At 44.6% G+C, this 19,290-nt stretch overlaps 1 protein-coding gene across 2 annotated transcripts in view; it reads right to left on the bottom strand.

Annotated features, from left to right (window-relative positions):
• Positions 1-19,290, bottom strand: part of PTPN11 (protein tyrosine phosphatase non-receptor type 11) — a 99,224-nt gene that overhangs the window by 32,178 nt on the left and 47,756 nt on the right. For both annotated transcript variants that reach the window (XM_023203824.1, XM_023203831.1), the window contains exons 7-9: positions 5,742-5,838; positions 1,178-1,257; positions 893-1,051 (exon numbers count right to left, since the gene is read on the bottom strand). In XM_023203824.1, coding sequence (XP_023059592.1) covers positions 893-1,051; positions 1,178-1,257; positions 5,742-5,838 — 336 coding nt within the window. The remainder of the gene's footprint in view (positions 1-892; positions 1,052-1,177; positions 1,258-5,741; positions 5,839-19,290) is intronic.

The following is a 19,290-nucleotide window of genomic DNA, read 5'->3' as shown; positions in this document are numbered from 1 at the left end:
AAAAATTAGCCAGGCTTGGTGGCACGCACCTGTAGTCCCAGCTACCTGGGAGGCTGAGGCAACGAGAATCATTTGAACCAGGAGGTGGAGGCTGCAGTGAGCTGAGATCGTGCCACTGTACTCCGGCCTGGGCAACAGACCGAGATCCTGTCTCTAAAAACAAAAAACAACAACAGAAATACTCCATACATTCAAAAGGTAAGGAAAATGCTACACATGTTAACAGGAAAGATATAGATGATATTAACACTTCTAGAGATGAAAAATACAATGTCTGTGGTGAAAAATACTCTGGATAGGATTAAGAGCGGATGACATACTGCAGAAGATTAACTTAGAGACATAGCAAAAGAAGCTATTCAAAATGAAACATCGGGGGAAGAAACTGAATAAAATAAACCAAGCGTCAGTGGGCTACGAGACAACTTCAAGTAGCCTAATACATGTATGACTGGTGTCCTAGGACAAGGTTGGACAGGGTAAATTTTTTTTTTTTTTTTAGAGATGCAGTCTTACTACATTGCCCAGGCTGCTCTAAAACTCCGGACCTCAAGTGATCCACCCGCCTCAACACCCCACAGTGCTGGGACTATAGGCATTAGCCACCATGCCCAGCCCAGGGTATGTATCTGAAGAAACTAAGACTGAACATTATCCAAATTTAAGGAAAACTACAAATCCGGGGAGCCAAGAAGCTTAATAAACCCCAAGCAGAAGAAACATAAAGAAAACTACACCAAGGAATAACATAATCAAATTTCTCCTAGTCCCTTTTTTTCAGAGAATCAGTTAGAGTAAGCTTAGTTCATTTATTCAATTCCTAAACATGGCCAATCTGACACATGTGACACTTTTAAAACAGTTTAGCAGAAAAGAAGTTTCTGTGATTTACCTTTCCTCTCTCCACTTCTTTCGTTGTCATGACAATCACTCGGGAGTTTTCTTGGAACACCATCCGCCAAAAGTCGTTCACTGTGTTCTGCAGGCAGCCTTGTGTGGCAATGTAACTCTTTTTGGGCTTTGAATTGTTGCACTTGGTTTCAAATTCAGGCTAGAAATTTAGGAAGAAAATTCTTCAAACATCTTAAAGTTGCTTTCAGGACATGAGGAAGGATTTAAAATACAAAAATAGGCTAGCAATGTATGGTCAGAAAACATTGTGAAAAGCAAAGCTTACCATGATGATATTTGCATTGATGTAATCTGAAACAGGCTCATTGGGATCACCATCGTGTAAGACAACCCTGGTATGATCAACTAGAAGAAAAAGAGACCACAGTCATGCAAGTCCTTGGACTGCTTCAGGAAAAACCAGTTCAAATCAGTTAATCCCCAGCCTAGTCCAAGTTTTGTTCATTTAATGATTAAAAAAAAAAACAGAAAAATTAAAGCCCAGGTAAGCACAACAGTAGCATGAACACTGCCTGATGCCTCTCATAATGCTATCTTCACAATTTCCTAGTTTTGAGCAGATGCTATGGGTATATAGGATGTTATCACTGGGTATACGGGAAGTTGAGAGACGGTACAAGAAAACTCTCTCTGCTATTTGTGTAACTTCTTATGAGTTCCAATTGTTTCAAACCAAGAAATTTTGGACTGGGCACAGTGGCTCAGGCCTGTAATTTCAGCATTTTGGGAGGCCAAGGCAGGTGGATCATATGAGTTCAGGAGTTCAAGAGCAGCCTGGCCAATATGACGAAACCCTGTCTCTATTAAAAATGAAAAAATTAGCCAGGCATGTTGGTGCACATCTGTAATCCTAGCTACTCAGGAGTCTGAGGCACAAAAATCGCTTGAACCCGAGAGGCGGACATTGCAGTGAGCCGAGATCACACCACTGCACTCCAGCCTGGACGACAGAGTGAGACTCGGTCTCAAAAAAAAAGAAAAGGGGAGGGGGAGTTTTAAAAAAAAGAAGACGAAGTATAGATATATGACATGATGTCTGAGATGTGCTTCAAAATAATTCAAGGAAAGAGGAGATATGGATCAGAGTATAGATGAAACCGAGACTGTGCATGAGTTGATAATTGTTGAAGCTGGGTGATGGGTACATGGGGTTCTGTCTGCTCTTGAATATATTTGAAAACTTCCATAATAAAGAGGGTTTTTGTTGTTACTGTTGTTTTTAATTTCTTTTTTGAGACAGGGTTTTCCTCTGTCACCCAGGCTGGAGTGCAATAGCACTATCTCAGCTCTCTGAAACCTCTGCCTCCTGGGCTCAAGCAATTCTTGTGCCTCAGCCTCCTGAGTAACTGGGATTACAGGTGCGTGCCACCACACCTGGCTAATTTTTGTATTTTTAGTAGAGATGGAGCTTCGCCATGTTGGCCAGGCTGGTCTTGAACTCCTGACCTCAGGTGATCTGCCCACCTTGGCCTCCCAAAGTGCTCGGATTACAGGTGTGAGCCACTACACCCAGCCAGGTATCTTTTAGTGAAGCATAATGCAGTGGAATATCACAAGGCTCCGATAGTATCAACTGTCCAAATTGTGTACAAAAGTCCATTACTGATATAAAAATCTGAGTGCTCTACCTACACAACATATTTTGCAATGGGAATTAGTAAGACAGTCATGTGTCTTAAAAGAAGAATATCCTTTCTGCTTCAGACTCCTCATCTTTAAGGAAATGAGATGTTCATCAGAGGAAACATCTAAACGAGACCTTTAAGGGAGGGCAAAGCGATGTTCTATTTAGATACTGCATACCATTGGTCCCTTCACTTTCCCATACACTTTATACCATATAAATACCATTAGACCCCTGAGCAGACGTCAAAACTTAGACATAGAAAGGACAAGGTGGCCAGGCACGGTGGTCCACACCTGTAATCCCGGCACTTTGAGAGGCCAAGGCAGGAGGATAGTTTGGGCCCAGGAGGTCAAGACCAGCCTGGGCAACATAGTGAAACTCTATTTCTAAAAATTGAAAAAATAAATTCCAAAAAAAAAAGGATAAGGCTTCCTCAAGGTCACTAGTACCATGCTGCAGCTCAAACTGCTTCTGTGCAAATTCCTCACTGCCTTTTCTCAGTATTACGAATGCCTCCACTTTCCCCCATCCTCACATACACACATTACAATATCTATGTAGATATGATATACATATATACCATGTATATGTACATATGCATGCAGAAAGAGAACAACTATGTTTCATGCATAGACACACACAAAGGACGGTTTACAAGATTTGACAAAATGGTTCTGACCTCATAAGACATGAGAGCAGTGCTCTCCAAATTTGATCATGGCTCCCAATCACACAGTTTTTCAATGCTGAAATATATACACATATGCACTATATGCAAGCAAGCCTTATTTGTAAGTTGGATAAATACAGTATGCATAGCCAGGTGCAGTCGCTCATGCCTGTAATCCCAGCACTTTGGGAAGCCAAAGCAGGAGGATTGCTTGAGCCTAGGAGTTCCAGATCAGCCTGGGCAACACAGTGAGACCCCCATCTCTATAAACAATCAATCAATCAATAAAACATCATGCACTCACTGCAATCAATCTAGGCCTCAGATAAATTTTTCTTTTTCTTTTTTTTTTTTTTTTTTTTAGGGAAAGGATATAAATAAAGAGAAGTTGTAAATGTTCCTTCCTTTCTCCTCAATGCACTGCCTTGCACAGCACATCAATGGAGAACCCCCTGCATTAGAGTGTGATGCTAAGAACAGTAACTTTGGGGGCTCTAGTGCCAGTTCTCCCACCCACTCCCCTTCACTTATAACCTGCTAAAATGGTCTAGGAAACCAGGATACTAAGAATGCCTCCTTCCTGTGCATGTGATATGGATTAAGTGAGATAAAAATGCAAAAGTTCAGCATAGAGTTAGACCTCGGGAGAGAGGAACTGTGACTGGTTTAGTGCAGTTTCTGAGATCCTCATGCAAGGCCTACATCCTTCCAGGGCTTTTTCCCTCCTGGTTCAACTTGGGCTTTGCCTGGTGGCATTTGGGTGTTACAGAAGGTACAGCCGGGCACAGTGGCTCACACCTGTAATCCCAACACTTTGGGAGGCCAATGAAGGCAGATCGTTTGAGCTCAGGAATTCGAGACCAGCCTCGACAACATGACGAAACCCTGTCTCTACAAAAAAAAAATTACAAAAAATATGTACATATACATGGTATATATGTATATCATATCTACATGGATATTGTAGAGTGCAGTAGCTGGGCATGGTAGCACGTGCCTCTAATCCCAGCTACATTGGAGGCTGCGGTAGGAAGGACCACTTGAGCACGGGAGGTTGAGGCTGCAGTGATCCATGATCATACCACTGCACTCCAGGCTGGGCAGCAGAGTAAGACCCTGTCTCAAAAATAAATAAATAAATAAGTAGAAAAAAAGAAGGTCTACATCCTTCCAGGCCTTTTTTCCTCATGATTCAACTTGGGCTTTGCCAGGTGGCATTTGGGTATTACAGAAGGTACAGCCAGGCACAATGGCTTACGCTGGTAATCCCAACAGTCTGGGAGGCTGAGGCAGGAGGACCACTTGAGCCCAGGAGTTCAAGACCAGCTTGGGCAACATAGGGAGACCCTGCTCTACAAAAAAATTTATTATTTTTTTAAATTGTTTTTTGTTTTGAGACAGAGTCTCACTCTGTCGCCCAGCCTGGAGTGCAGTGGTGCTCACTGCACCTCCGGCTCACTGCAACCTCTGCCTCCTATGTTCAAGTGATTCTCCGGCCTCAGCCTCAGTCTCCCAAGTAGCTAAGATTACAGGCGTCCACCACCACACTGGCTAATTTTTGCAATTTTTAGTAGAGACAGGGTTTTACCATGTTGGCCAGGCTACTCTCAAACTCCTAAACACAGGTGATCCACCCACCTCGGCCTCCCAAAGTGCTGGGATTACAGGCGTGAGCCACTGTACCTGGCCTACAAAAAAAAAATTGTAAAATCAGCCGGGTTTTTTTTGAGACAGAGTTTTACTCTTATTGCCCAGGCTGAAGTGCAATGGCGCGATCTCGGCTCACTGCAACCGTCTCCTGGGTTCAACCAATTTCCCACCTCAGCCTCCCGAGTAGCTGGGATTACAGGCACCCACCACCACACCCGGCTAATTTTTCTATTTTTAGTAGAGATGGGGTTTCACCATGTTGGCCAGGTTGGTCTTGAACTCCTGATCAGAGGTGATCTGCCCGCCTTGGCCTCCCAAAGTGCTGGGATTACAGGAGTGAGCCACCACGCCCAGCCCACAAAGTCTTCTTCTGAGCAAAGTTTAGGTATATACCCTTTCTCCAGTAACTTGAGCTCAGGGGATCAGCAAGCAGAACGGTTCTAAGAGCCCTCAGGAGGTGTTTGTCTGTTTCCCACATAAGGGAACTGAGTCCCAGAAAGGAGACAGGCCTTACCCAGGACTCACAGGCCCAGTGAGGAGGAGTCAAGACACAAATCTGGCACCCTGAGGTCCCTGACACTGAGAGATCTCAAGCCTTGAGATGATCTATCTTGGGCAGACAGAAAATTAATTAACAGAAGGAACCAATCGCAGACAAAGCCACCTAGTGGCAACTTTACTCAGTAATCAGCATCACAGGAGCTCAGTGAATGAAGCCATCAACCCCCACCATGGTTGATTATTTTGGAAACTGCTTGCAATTAAAAAAGCTAAGGCCTCAGATGTGCTAACAAGAGCACACGACCCTGAGGAAAAGTACAGAGGTGCTAGGAATCAAAATCTCCAAGAGTGACTATTACTGAGAGGAATATTGATACTTACAGGGCAGGATGTTTTTATATCTATTTTTGTTTTTGTTTTCCTGCCTTTGACCCTCTTTTCGGCTGTAGAGAAGTTTGCACTCCTGCTGTTGTAGTGTCTGGAAAGAAAGAAAAAGTCAATATTATCACGTGTCAAAGAGTCACAGTAAAAGAAAAAAGCCTGGCTCAGCATTTCTTCTTTAAGGAATTCATTCTAGGAAATGTTCACAGTTGTATGCAATAGCTACAAGAATGTTCAACTGGGCCGGGCGCAGTGGCTCAAGCCTGTAATCCCAGCACTTTGGGAGGCCGAGACGGGCGGATCACGAGGTCAGGAGATCGAGACCATCCTGGCTAACACAGTGAAACCCCGTCTCTACTAAAAAATACAAAAAACTAGCCGGGCGAGGTGGCTGGCGCCTGTAGTCCCAGCTACTCGGGAGGCTGAGGCAGGAGAATGGCGTAAACCCAGGAGGCGGAGCTTGCAGTGAGCTGAGATCCGGCCACTGCACTCCAGCCTGGGCAGCAGAGCGAGACTCCGTCTCAAAAAAAAAAAAAAAAAAAAAAAAGAATGTTCAACTGAGTTGGGCACGGTGGCTCACACCTGTAATCCCCACACTTTGGGAGGCTGAGGTGGGCAGATCACTTCAGGCCAGGAGTTCGAAACCAGCCTGGCCCACATGGTAAAACCACATCTCCACCAAAAATACAAAAATTAGCCAGGCAAGGGGACCTGTAATCCCAGCTACGTGGGAAGGTGACACAGGAATCACTTGAGCAGAGATCGTGCCACTGCACTCCAGCCTGGGCGACAAAGCAAGACTCTTATCTCAAAAAAAAAAAAAAAAAAAAAAAAAAGGTTCATCTGAACGCTGCAACAGTGGAGAAACGCTGAAAATAATATAAATATCTAACAGGAGAGAACCGCCTAAATAAAACCATGTTCATTCACACAAAAGAATGTTCTATGTCCATTTAAAAAGATGTACTAGGAAAATAACACCTTGGAAAGATGACCAAAGTGAAAAGAAAGTCAAACCTTCAAAATAGTATATGATGTAATCATATGCTTGCATTCACCTATGTACAAAAGAAATGGCATAAGGACACCGTGATGTGCATCTGTAGTCCCAGCTACTCGGGAGGCTGAGGCTGGAGGATCGCTTGAGCCCAGAAGATCAAGACCAGTCTGAGCAACAAAATGAGATGCTATCTCAAAAAGAAAAACAATTTTTTAATTTTTTTTTCTTAAAAAAAAAGGCAGAAGGCCAGGTGCAGTGGCTCACACCTGTAATCCTAGTACTTTGGGAGGCCAAGGCAGGAGGATCACCTGAGGTCAGGAGTTCAAAACCAGCCTGGCCAACACGATGAAACCCCGTCTCTACTAAAAATACAAAAATTAGCCAGACGTGATGGCGCACCCCTGTAATCCCAGGTACTCGGGAGGCTGAGGCATGAGAATCACTTGAACCCAGGAGGCAGAGGTTGCAGAGAGCTGAGATCACGTCCCTGCACTCCAGCCTCGGTAACAGAGGGGGACTCCATCTCAGGGAAAAAAAAAAAAGTGGGAGAAGAACCAAATAGGTAATGGTGATTTCTTTTCCCCTAAAGTAGCAGGATCATGAAGTCCTTTTCTTGTTTTTTTTCCCACTGTGTTCTCCCTTAAATTTTCTACAATGAAAAAATAGAATATTTATAAGAAGAAAAATCTTTAAAAATAACAATTATAAAGAATGAAACCCAGCAAGGATTGGCGTAGCATATACAAATAACAGCTGTGATCTATATTTTTTTTCTTCTTTTTTTGTTTTAAATAAGTCAAGGTCTCTCTCTCTCTCTCTCTTTCTCTCTCTCTTTCTTTCTTTCTTTCTTTCTTTGTTTATTGTATGATGGAGCCACTGCACTCCAGCCTGTGTGGCAAAACAAGATCCTGTCTCAAAAAAAAAAGTCAATTTCAAGGGATAATCAGTTTACAAAAAGCCTAGTGTTTAATGGGAAATCACAAATAGGCAAATCAAGAAAGTAAAAGGTAGGCTAAGAAAAGAAAATTTATATATAAAATGCCAAAACGGCTACCCTCAAAGAGTCCTACAAGGAAAAACAGAGTCATATTTCACAACACAGCAGCCCTGTTTTATTTCCATTTCATTTATCTGAATTTCACGAATAAGTATAAAAGTCTGGACTTTAAATTGGTATTTGACTCTCAGTTTCAAAATGCAACCTTCAGCCTGGACATAAGCTCATCACAAAAGCGTTTAATTAGCTGAAACCTGGACAAAAATAAAACCTAATGTAGGCAGAACTGTGACAAGGAATCAGTCATTTGATTTTTTTTTAATGAGCTCGGGGGTAAGGAGTTAAAGCAGTTTGCCCTCTCTGGGCAAGCATTTCTTTGGACTGTGAGCCAGTCTTACCAAGCAATACTGCTGTGTTAGGAAGAAGGTTTAACCTTGATTTTTAGACAGGTTATTAAGGTGAGGTTCAAAAAGAAATTCAAACACTGAACTGAATCAATCACTTCAACTAAACGAAGTGAAACGACATCAACAAAATATACAATACCGGGGGAGGAAGACTGGGACTAATTAGCAGCTTGATTTAAAACAAACTTGGCAGGAAAGCATTCAGGTCTTCATTTATGAACCCAACTTCACATGACACTTCACTGAGGTCGGGGGGTGGCAGGGTGCATGTGGCCAAAGCAATCACTATGCAAGGTGAATTTCCTCCAATTCCTGTTTAATTACCCTTCAACTTCTGCCTCCACCTTCAAGATCAAGTCCAAGCTGTTCAGGATGACACACGAGGCCTTGTAATCTCTGAGCTAATCAGGGCCTGCCTCTTAAGTTCCCTTCTGTTTTGCCAAGCTACTTTGCCTGTCTGTGCCTCAGTTTCCTCCAGTGTGAAATGAGCGCAATCCTTTCCACCCCAAAGGGCTGGGGTGAGGGTCAAATGAGATGCATGTACATCATTATACCGTGTGTGAAATACAACGAAGCAAGTACACAGATACTGGCTATTGCTATGAAATCAATATTGCTACATGAACTCTACACTGGCTACTCCACATGTGGTCTGTAGACCAGCAGCATTAGCACCACCTGGGAGCTAGTTAGAAACTCAGGCCCAGGTCCTACCCAGACTTAATCAAAATCTGTATTTTTGCTTGAGGACAGGAGGTCAAGACCAGCCTGGGCAATATGGTGAGAGCTGGCCTGTACAAAAAATTTAAAGATTAGCCAGACATAGTGGCATGCACCTATAGTCCCAGCTACTTGAGAGTCTGAGGTAGGAGGATTACTTTAGCCCAGAAGGTCAAGGCTGCAGGAAGCCATAATTGCACCACTGCAGGCCAGCCTAGGCAACAAAGCAAGACTCTGTTTCAAAAAAAAAAAAAAGCACCTTCAAGATGCTTTGGCATCTCTGCATACCACCTCTTATGCTATTTGTTTCCTTTAACTGATCTCCGCTTTTTCTCCTTCACAAAATATATTTCAAAAAGAAACTGCCTCAGCCAGGCCCAGTAGCTCACACCTATAATCCCAGAGCAATTTGGGAGGCCAAGGCAGGCGGATCACCTGAGGTTAGGAGTTCGAAACCAGCCCAGCCAACATGGCAAAACCTGGTCTCTACTAAAAACACAAAAATCAGCCGGCAGTGGTGGTGGGCTCCTGTAATCTCAGCTACTTGGGAGGCTGAGGCAGGAGAATCACTTAAACCCGGGAAGCAGAGGTTGCAGTGAGCCGAGATTGTGCCACTGTACTCTAGCCTAGGTGACAGAGCGAGATCCTGTCTCAAAAAAAAAAAAAAGAAAAAAGAAATTGCTCTTACTTGCACATATTTTTTAAAAATTTCACTCTATATATATAGAAGGTAAGCAGAAAAGGGAATATAACAAAAATGAAATATTACCAAATTCTACTTAGATACTGGGGCATTCCTGAGGCTTTGTTAAAAAAAAAAAAAAGACAGGCAAACGTTAGAGGTAGATGTTAAAGACTTACTACTACCATATGGAGACCTTCTTCAGGCTTCATCTAAGGACCAGATAAGGATGAAAAAGAGAAAGCCTTTCTCGTTTGCTAATTCATCTTACCTACTGTGATGGGGTAACACCAAGAATCATCTCACAACACAAATGAAACACTTTGCCAGACTAAATTCAGAGTTCCAGACCAGGGAAATCCTCATCAATACTCATTTTGGCTGGGCCACCCATCATCAGGTCTGCCAGAGGCTTCCCTTATTCCTTTTTTTCCCTTGGGACAGGGTCATGCTCTGTCGCCCAAGCTGGAATGCAGTGATGCGATCACAGCTCACTGTAACCTCATACTCCTGTGTTCAAGTGATCCTCACACCTCAGTCTCTTGAGTAGCTGGGTCTTCAGGCGCACACCACCACACCTGGCTAATTATTTTACTTTTTGGAAATACAGGGTCTCACTATGTTACCCAGGCTGGTCTCATACTCGAGGACTCCAGCCCTCCTCTGGCCTCAGCCTCCCAAAGCACTGAGATTACCAGCGTGAGCCACTGTGCCTGTCCTGCACTTTCCTTATCGTGCAGTAAGTTCCCAATCACCTCTTCCAGGCAGCCTTGGGGTTTGAACAGTGCACAGTCAAGATGGCTGCTGGGTCCAGAGACTTCCACAGAGAACAGGACAGGCACCACTGCATCCCAGGCACAGGTGGGTGCTAACTGCCAGCAGCTGACAGCTGTCACAGATGGATAGTAGCTAACAGCACATCTCTCCCCCAGCCCCTTCCCTAGTGCACCCATTAGCCCAGCCTCATCTGCACCTGGGGCTCAAGTTGCCTAAACATATTTCATTTCCCATAGCAGAAGATGCCGTCCATCTAGAGATTGCAAATTACAAACAACTCAGAAGTTGTGACTGTCCATGCTCTGCCCGCAGAGGCTCCCAAATGCCATCTGCTAAGGGCGCTTCCTCCCCAGCACCAGGCTTATGGCTCTAAGCTCCAGAAGAATATCAAATAAACCCTGCTCTCCAGGAGAATACATTCCTGTCAGGGTTTATCTTCCACAAGCTCCCTCCCACCAGTAGTCCCTGGGGCACAAAAGCTACTAATGACCTGTCAAGCTGAATGTCACTGCATCTCCATTCTTCTCCACTGGCCTTGGCAGGGATGCTAATGAGGAGACTTAGGGCAGGCAGCAAAAAGGACAATGTAAAGCAGGGACACAGGCTGCCACACACCCCATTTTCCCAAATAATACATCCAAAGGGTTTGCACCACACTGTGAACTCTCAAAAAGGACCAGAGGCTAGTTACAGTCACCTGACTGCAGGAGTCTAAACAGATCGAGAGCCAAAGAAACTGCATAAAACCATTAACTCTAAAGATATGGTTTCGATGTCTGTCCCCTCCAAATCTCATGTTGAAATGTGACCTCTAGTGTTGGAGATGGGGCCTAAAGGAAGGTAGTGGATCCTTCATGAATGTTTTGGTGCCAGTGAGTTCTTGCTCTAAATTCACATGCAATCTGGTTGTTTAAAAGAGTGTGGTGGACGCGCACAGTGGCTCACGCCTGTAATCCCAGCACTTTGGGAGGCCGAGGCGGGCGGATTATTTGAGATCAGGAGTCCAAGACCAGCCTGGCCAACATGGTGAAACTCCGTCTCTACTAAAAATACAAAAATCAGCTGGGCATTGTGATGCACGCCTATAGTCCCAGCTACTCAGGAGGCTGAGGCAGCAGAATTGCTTGAACCTGGGAGGCAGAGGCTGCAGTGAGCTGAGATCACGTCACTGCACTCCAACCTGGGCAACAGAGTGAGACACTGTCTCAAATCAAAAAAAAAGAGTGTGACACCCACCCCACCCTCGCCACCGCTCCGACCATGTGATCGTCTGCTCTCCCTTTGCCTTCCTCTATGACCAGAAGCTTCCCGAGACCCTCAACAGAAGCAGATGCTGGAGTCATGCTTGTACAGCCTGCAGAACCATGAGCCAATTAAACCTCTTGTCTTTATAAATTACCTAGCCTCAGATATTCCTTTAGAGCAGTGCAAAATGGCCTAACACACCTAATAAACTATTAAAACGTATCCACAGAAAGTCAATGTCCTAATCCATGTTGTACAAGTAAGTGCCCAACAGCACTACTGACTGTGGAGGAGGTAAGTTTTCATTGTCTCCCTTATGTAAATGTAAGACCATCCCTTACATTTGTGGCCACTGAACATTCTTGCTCCCCAGCCCAGACCCCTGCCAACCTAAATGCCAGGAGCAGCAGCCCAGTGACTGCAATAACCAAAATAGAGCCCAGAGGCTTCCAAAGCCCTTGGATTGAAAACCACTGGACCTGGCTCTTGACTAGAATTTCATGAATGAAAGTGGAGGAAAAGGACCAAGGAGAGAGGCAGACAGAAAACAAACTGGCTGAGCCAGGCATCCCCAGGCACCATGACGATGCCCTAATGACCATTTCACCTGTACTGCTCTGAGCAACAGAGCCAAATACCTAGGGAAGAAAAGTAATGACACTCACATTACAGCCAGACCAACCTGTATGGTTACTTTACTTACTTTTTTCTTTCTTAAATATTTTATATTTTTAATTATTGGCCCACCAAGTAGAGAGATTATTTTTTAAAACAAAGATACGGCCGGAGGCCATAGCTCATGCCTGAAATCCTAACACTTTGGTAGGCTGAGGCGGGCGGATCACCTGAGGTCAGGAGTTTGAGACCAGCCTGGCCAACATGGTGAAACTCCATCTCTACTAAAAATACAAAAATTAGCTGGGTGTGGTGGCACACACCTGGAATGCCAGCTACTTGGGAGGCTGAGGCAGAAGAATCACTTGAAACTGGGAGGCAGAGGTTGCAGTGAGCCAAGATCGCACCACTGCACTCTAGCTTGGGTGACAGAGTGAGACTTTGTCTCAAAAAAGATAAAAAATAAATAAAAACAATAAAAACAAAGCTACAAGAGTGTTTATATTGGACAGGGGAGGGGATAGAGGGTGAGAGAGCAAAATTAACAAAATGTTGGTCTGTGTTAAAGCTGGGTATTGGGGAAAAGGGGAGTCCGCTGGACTATTTTCTCTATTTTGGGGTCTGTTTGAAAATTTCAATAATAAAAGGTTTTTTGTTTATTTGTTTTAGAGATACGTTCGTGCTTTGCCACCCAAGCTGAAGCGCAGTGGCCTGATTGTATGTAACTCACTGTAACCTTAAACTGGGCTCAAGCAATCCTCCTGCCTCAGCCCCTCAAGTAGCTAGGACTACAACTATGCGCCACCACACCTGGCTAATTTGTTTTACCTTTTGTAGAGACAGGGTCTCGTTGTGTTGCCCAGGCTGGTCTCAAACTCCTGGCTTCAAGTGATCCTCCTGCCTCAACTTCCCAAAGTGCTTGGATTATAGGCGTGAGCCACCACATCCAGCCAAAAACACTTTCGTAAATAAATCAGTAATAAATAAAAATGTAAAAGCTCCCATTAACTTTCCTCCTGCCCCACCCATGGCTGTGGCCTTCTGAAGAAGAGAAAAAAAGCTAAGGAAGGCTATCACACAGATGGTCTCTCTGGTTTTGATGCCGTGAATAATTATTAAGACAGTGATAACCACCTGGGCAGGCTCCAAAACCAGGCCTCCTACCCAGACTGAAGGAACTTCTGTTTTCCTTTGGCTTCTATCCTCTCTGCAAAGAAACATTGCAATTTCTCGTTCCATCCTCTGTAATGAAAGCTTTGCAACGATAAAGGTGGATGAAAGCCACCACCTCCTGACACCATGCTGCAAAGCCTGTCACCAATTCTCTTGGGCAGCTCTTCCTGCGTAAGTCCACAGCAACATCCAGGAGTGAAGGGCAGCTGGAGACTCTCATCCCCGGAGAAGGTCCTAGAAGGTCCTAACTGACCAACATGACTTGCAAAGCACCGCAGGGAATACAACCAATCCAAGACATGGTTCCTTTCCAGGTGCCTGTTGTAAGCCACCCACCTCCAACAAGGTGGGGTATAAGTAGAAAAACAAATCAAAAAGGCATGGTTTCATTGGGCATGGTAGTTCATGCCTGAAATCCCAGCACTTTGGGAGGCTGAGGCAGGATAATCCTTTGAGGCCAGGAGTTCAAAACCAGCCTGGGCAACATAGTGAGACCCCCATCTCTGCAAAAATTGAAAAATTTGCCAGGCATGGTGGCACATGCCTGTAGTCCCAGCTACTCTGGAGACTGACGCAGGAGGATCCCTCGAACCCAAGAGTTCAAGGCTGTAGAGAGCTGATTGTGCCCCTGCACTCAAGCCTGGGAGACAGAACAAGACCCTATCTCAAAAATGAATAAATAAATAAAAAGGCATGGTCCTTGGAGAAAAACAGGTCTGACACATGAAACAGCAGCAAATAGTACAAGACAAATCTATAACTGTAATTTTTAATTATGCACTGTGGAATTTAAGGAATGAGATCCGTGAAATTAACTGAAGGAGGAGCTGAAGCTGAAAACAGGTGAAAAAATTTAGATGGGTATAGGCAAGAAAGGGAGGCAACCTGGCAAGTTGGGAGTGGGCAGGCAAGTGCAAAGCTGGCATGAAGCCAGCGAGCATGCGGGAGAGTGAAGGAAACCAGGCAGCAAGTCTGGAAGCTGTGAACTAGGAAGCAGGGGGAAGGGAGAAGAGATGGCGAGAGTGAGAAAAACAGTAGGGGCCTTAAGAACTGGGCAGGAGAATCTCAATGGCTGAGTGAAAGAAAGCATGGCATGGTAGACATGGAGTCAGAAGTCCTCAAGTTCAAACCTCAGCCAACCATTTGCCAGTCACATCCCTGGGGGCAACTTTCTCACTTCTGGGAGTCACTTTCTTCATCTTCAAAACGAAATAGGTGACCAGGAGCAGAGGCTCACACATGTAATCTCAGCACTTTGGGAGACTAAGGTGGGCAGACTGCTTGAGCCTAGGAGTTCAAGACCAGCCTGGGCAACATGGTGAAACCCCGTCGCTACTAAAAATAGAAAAAATTAGCCAGGCGTGTTGGCGTGCAACAGTAGTCCTAGCTATTTGGGAGTCTGAGGTGGGAGGGTCACCTGAGCCCAGGAAGTCAAGGCTGTAGTGAGCCAAGATCATGCCACTGCACTCTGGCCCAGGCAACAGAGACTCTACCACAAAAACAACAACAAGAAAAAAGCCATGGGGGATGTGGGGAGATAAGGAACAAAAGAGAAAGAAATACTCCAACAGAAAGAAAGGAATTTCTCCAGAATATTAACATTTAGCTTATGGAATAAAACCTCTAACTACTGAAATGTTCTACCCACAGGAAGGTAGCAGCTCCTCTACTAAGTCTGGGAACTCAGGCGTAGATAGAAAACCCTAGTTAAAGGGCAAGCCTGCCACCTTGGAGCATTTTTAAACATGAGGTTGGAGCCCTGCTTGAGGGTTTTGTTCCCTGCGGTATTGCTTAGTCACCAGCGGGAAGATTTCCACTAGAGATCACCAACAAGAATTATTATTCTAGACACAGCTCTGGGGTGCAGTTAAAGTCTTGTTTCCATAAAACCTAACCATCTCAAAGTAGAATTTATAGCTCCCCTAAGCAGGATGTAATCACTTTAAAGAAATCAAACTGGACTGTGGATGTGAAGACACACTAGCTTCTCCTGGAGAACATCAGTTAGCAGAGCTGCTGATAGAATCTGGGACATCTATGAAGCTGTCAGTGAAATGACCACAATGCTAGAGCAAGCTGAAAACAGCTTTGGACCACCACAGAGAAGACAGGCTAGCATGACAGCAGGCTGGGCTTTTAAAACAAGAAATAAATAAATTACTAAGGTAAACAAGTGTTAAAGCCCTAGGAAAAAATAACCCCAGGTAATAAGGTGTTGTATAGGGATTCCTTGTTTGGGGCTTTTGAGAGGTTTTTTGGTATTGCAGTATTTTTTAAATCTAAAAATGGTTTAAAAACGAAAATCTTCCTGAAATTCAGCACTACCAATTCTTGGGCACGTGGGTACAGGGATCTCAAAGACTAAAACGCACATCCTACATCCATCCACCCAGCTAGCTTAGTTGGTAGAGATGAGACTTAAACTGTGGTTTCACCACACCTCAATCAAGGACTCCATATGAACACAAACTGTTGGATAACAAAGCAGAACATCTCAAAGCAAAGCCCAGAACATTCCTTCATACGTTGTAAGCATCAGATAGCTATTCACTGAACAGACACAGAGGGTCTGAATCCAATACTATTCTCTTGATACAGGAAATAGCTCAGATCCAACATGCCACAGATATTTACTTTGTTCCTACTGTGTGCCAGGCTTTCAGCTGGATTCTGGGGCTACAGGGAACAAAATAGGACTGCCTGTCTTTGTGGGGTCTGTGGACTGATCTGGGTTATTTTCCTAGAAAATATGCACATAGGCCAGGCACAGTGGCACGTGCCTGAAATCCCAGCACTTTGGGAGGCTGAGGCAGGAAGATTGCTTGAGGCTAGGAGTTCAAGACTAGCCTGGCTGCACATGTACCTGGGAACTTAAAATAAAATAAAGACCAGCCTGGGCAACATAGCGAGACACCGTCTCTTAAAAAAAAGTTAAAATTTTAAAAAAGAAATATGCAAATAGCAGACATAGAACAGTAGGATCAAACTGTGCCTCTTTATTATTCCCTATCAGTTTCATTTGAGCAAAACCTCTTTTTAATTTTTTTTTTTTTTTTGAGACGGAGTCTTGCTCTGTCGCCCAGGCCAGAGTGCAGTGGCCAAATCTCAGCTCACTGCAAGCTCCGCCTCCTGGGTTTATGCCATTCTCCTGCCTCAGCCTCCCGAGTAGCTGGGACTACAGGCGTCCGCCACCTCACCTGGCTAGTTTTTTGTATTTTTTAGTAGAGGCGGGGTTTCACCGTGTTAGCCAGGATGGTCTCAATCTCCTGACCTCGTGATCCGCCTGTCTTGGCCTCCCAAAGTGCTGAGATTACAGGCGTGAACCACCGCACCCGGCCCTTTTTTTTTTTTTTTTTTTTTTTTTTGGAGGGGGACAGAAGCTCACTCTGTCGCCCAGGCTGAAATGCAGTAGTGCAATCTCGACCCATTACAAACTCCACCTCCTGGGTCCAAGTGATTCTACTGCCTCAGCCTCCCAAATAGCTGATATTACAGGTGCTCACCACCATGCCTGGCTAATTTTTGTATTTTTAGTAGAGACAGGATTTCACCATGTTGGTAAAACCATTTCACCGCCAGGCTGGTCTCGAATTCCTGGCCTCAGGCAATCAGCCTGCATCGGCCTCTCAAATGCTGGGATTACAGGCATGAGCTACCATACCCAGCCATAAAACCTCTCTTTATTCCAACAGACCTTTCTTTGTTATCTGCTTCTGTGGACTCACAGCATATTAAACCAATACCCACACAAATTATTTATGAGCTTCAAGGATGATAAGTACTATAAAGGAAGGGATGTGTTGCTATGCACACACATATAACAGGAAGAATGCCCAAGCATGGGGATGGGAATCAAGGAAGGTTTCCTTGCTGGGGACTGAAGAATGAAGAGATGTTAGCCAAATGAAGAAGTGAGGGAAGAAGAACATTCTAGCACAATCCCAACTGTAATATCATAAAATTCATTGAAGAATCATCTTCCAATTGAATGTCTCACAGGCAACTGAAACTTCAACATATCCAAAATAAAAGCTGATCACCTCCCCCAAAGACCGTTCCTTCCAGTCTTCCACTCCAAGAAAATGGCAACTCCATCCTACCCAGTTGCTCAAGTCAAAAGTGTTCATCTTATCCTTGACTCAGTTCTGTCATGCTACATGATCTATCAAATCCACCTTCAAATATTGGCAATTCTACCTTCAAAATAGCTCTAGAACCCAACCACCTCTACTGCTGCTGTCCTGGGCCAAGCACCATCACTTTTCTGCTCAGATGATTACAACAGCCTCCTTCCTGGTCTCCCTACCTCCACCTACCCCTCATAGACTGTCCTCCATGCAGCAGCCAGACTGATCCCCTTGCTTCTGTACTCAAAACTTTTCACAAGCTTTCCATCTTCTTCCAAGTAAAAGCAAAAGGCCTTCCAGTGACCCACAATGCCCTTCATGATGGGACCCATCCACCACTGCTCCACCTCTATCTCCCTCTTGAGAGAGGGTCTCACTGTGTCACCCAGGGTGGAGTGCAGTGGCATAATCATAGCTCACTGCAGCCTCGAACTCCTGGGTTCAAGCGATCCTCCTGCTTCAGCCTCCCTACAGGTGTGCACCACTATGCCCAGCTCTTTTTTTTCTTTTTTCTTTTTTTTTTTTTGTAGAGAACCCAAGGTCTGGCTCCATTGCCCAGGCTGATTTCAAACTCCTCCCACTTCAGCCTCCCAAAATGCTGGGATTGTAGGCATGAGCCAATGCACCTGGCCTTTTCAACTTCTGTCTTGTACATTTCCCAACCATTCCAATTGTACTGGCCTGTGTGCAGATTGTGCAACATGGTAAACAAACCCCCACTTCAGGGCTTTTGCACTCGCTGTTCCCTCTACCTGGAATGTTCTCCCTGAGGTTATATACATGGTTGGCTCCATTATTTCCCTCAGAGTTTTGCTCAAATGCTACCTTATCAAAGAGACCTAAACAGTAAAGGCCTATCAAAACACCCTTTTAATCTTACACTACTTTGTTTTCGCTGTAGCACTTAACACCATCTCACAGATCGAACATTGAACTGCTTCTTTGTTTACTGCCTGTCTCTCCCACTTGACTGTACGCTCCATAAAGACTGATTTGTTCACTGCTCCATCTCCAAAACCTAGAATAGAACCAGACATAGAGTCCATGTTCAATCAATATTTGCTGAATGAATCAAAGAATAAGTCACTGCCACCAGCAGTGTCTACAGTTTTTGGTAGATATTTTTGGGACATCTGCCCAACTTGCTACAACCCTCATCACTGAAAACTATTTCTCCCCAAATGTGTCCACAGCAGACACTTTTGTTCTACATGATCATGTCACTGACATTGTTCTTTGGACTAGAGATGGATGGCATCTGAGTCAATGAGAATCTCTGAGACTTTGGTACAAAGACTGAAAGTTGCTAGTTTCAGTATCTGAAAGGGGCTACAAGTAGGGTTGTAAGTCAAGAGGCAGAAAAATCTACTGAAGGAAAAAGAATGAAGGAGGTGTATGGAGAGCAAGGATACTGGATACAGAGTGGGGTTAAAGGAGGAAGACGAATGGAAAGAAGAAAGCCCGAGAGACTGTCCATCCACAACCTGGGTCCTGCAGTGCCTTGCAGTCTCAGCCCACAGTGCCACCTGGCAGCTCAGGCCTACAGGACTCAACAGGGAGAGTAGGCACAGAGAGAGGGCAAAAAGCTTTTCTTTTTTTTTTTTTCTTTTTTTTTTTTTTGATACAGAGTCTTGCTCTGTCACCCAGGCTGGAGTGCAGTGGCACAATCTCGGCTCACTGCAACCTCTGCCTCCCAGGTTTAAGCAATTCCCCCTGCCTTAGCCTCCCTAGTAGCTGGTATTACAGGTGTCTGCCACCATGCCTGGCTAATTTTTTGTATTTTTTAGTAGAGATGGGGTTTCGCCA

The sequence above is a fragment of the Piliocolobus tephrosceles genome, chromosome 10 (assembly GCF_002776525.5).
Source record: "Piliocolobus tephrosceles isolate RC106 chromosome 10, ASM277652v3, whole genome shotgun sequence".
In the NCBI taxonomy this organism is placed as follows: domain Eukaryota; kingdom Metazoa; phylum Chordata; class Mammalia; order Primates; family Cercopithecidae; genus Piliocolobus; species Piliocolobus tephrosceles.
The sequence above is the reverse complement of the archived record's forward strand: the minus strand, read 5'-3'. Positions and strand labels throughout refer to the sequence as shown.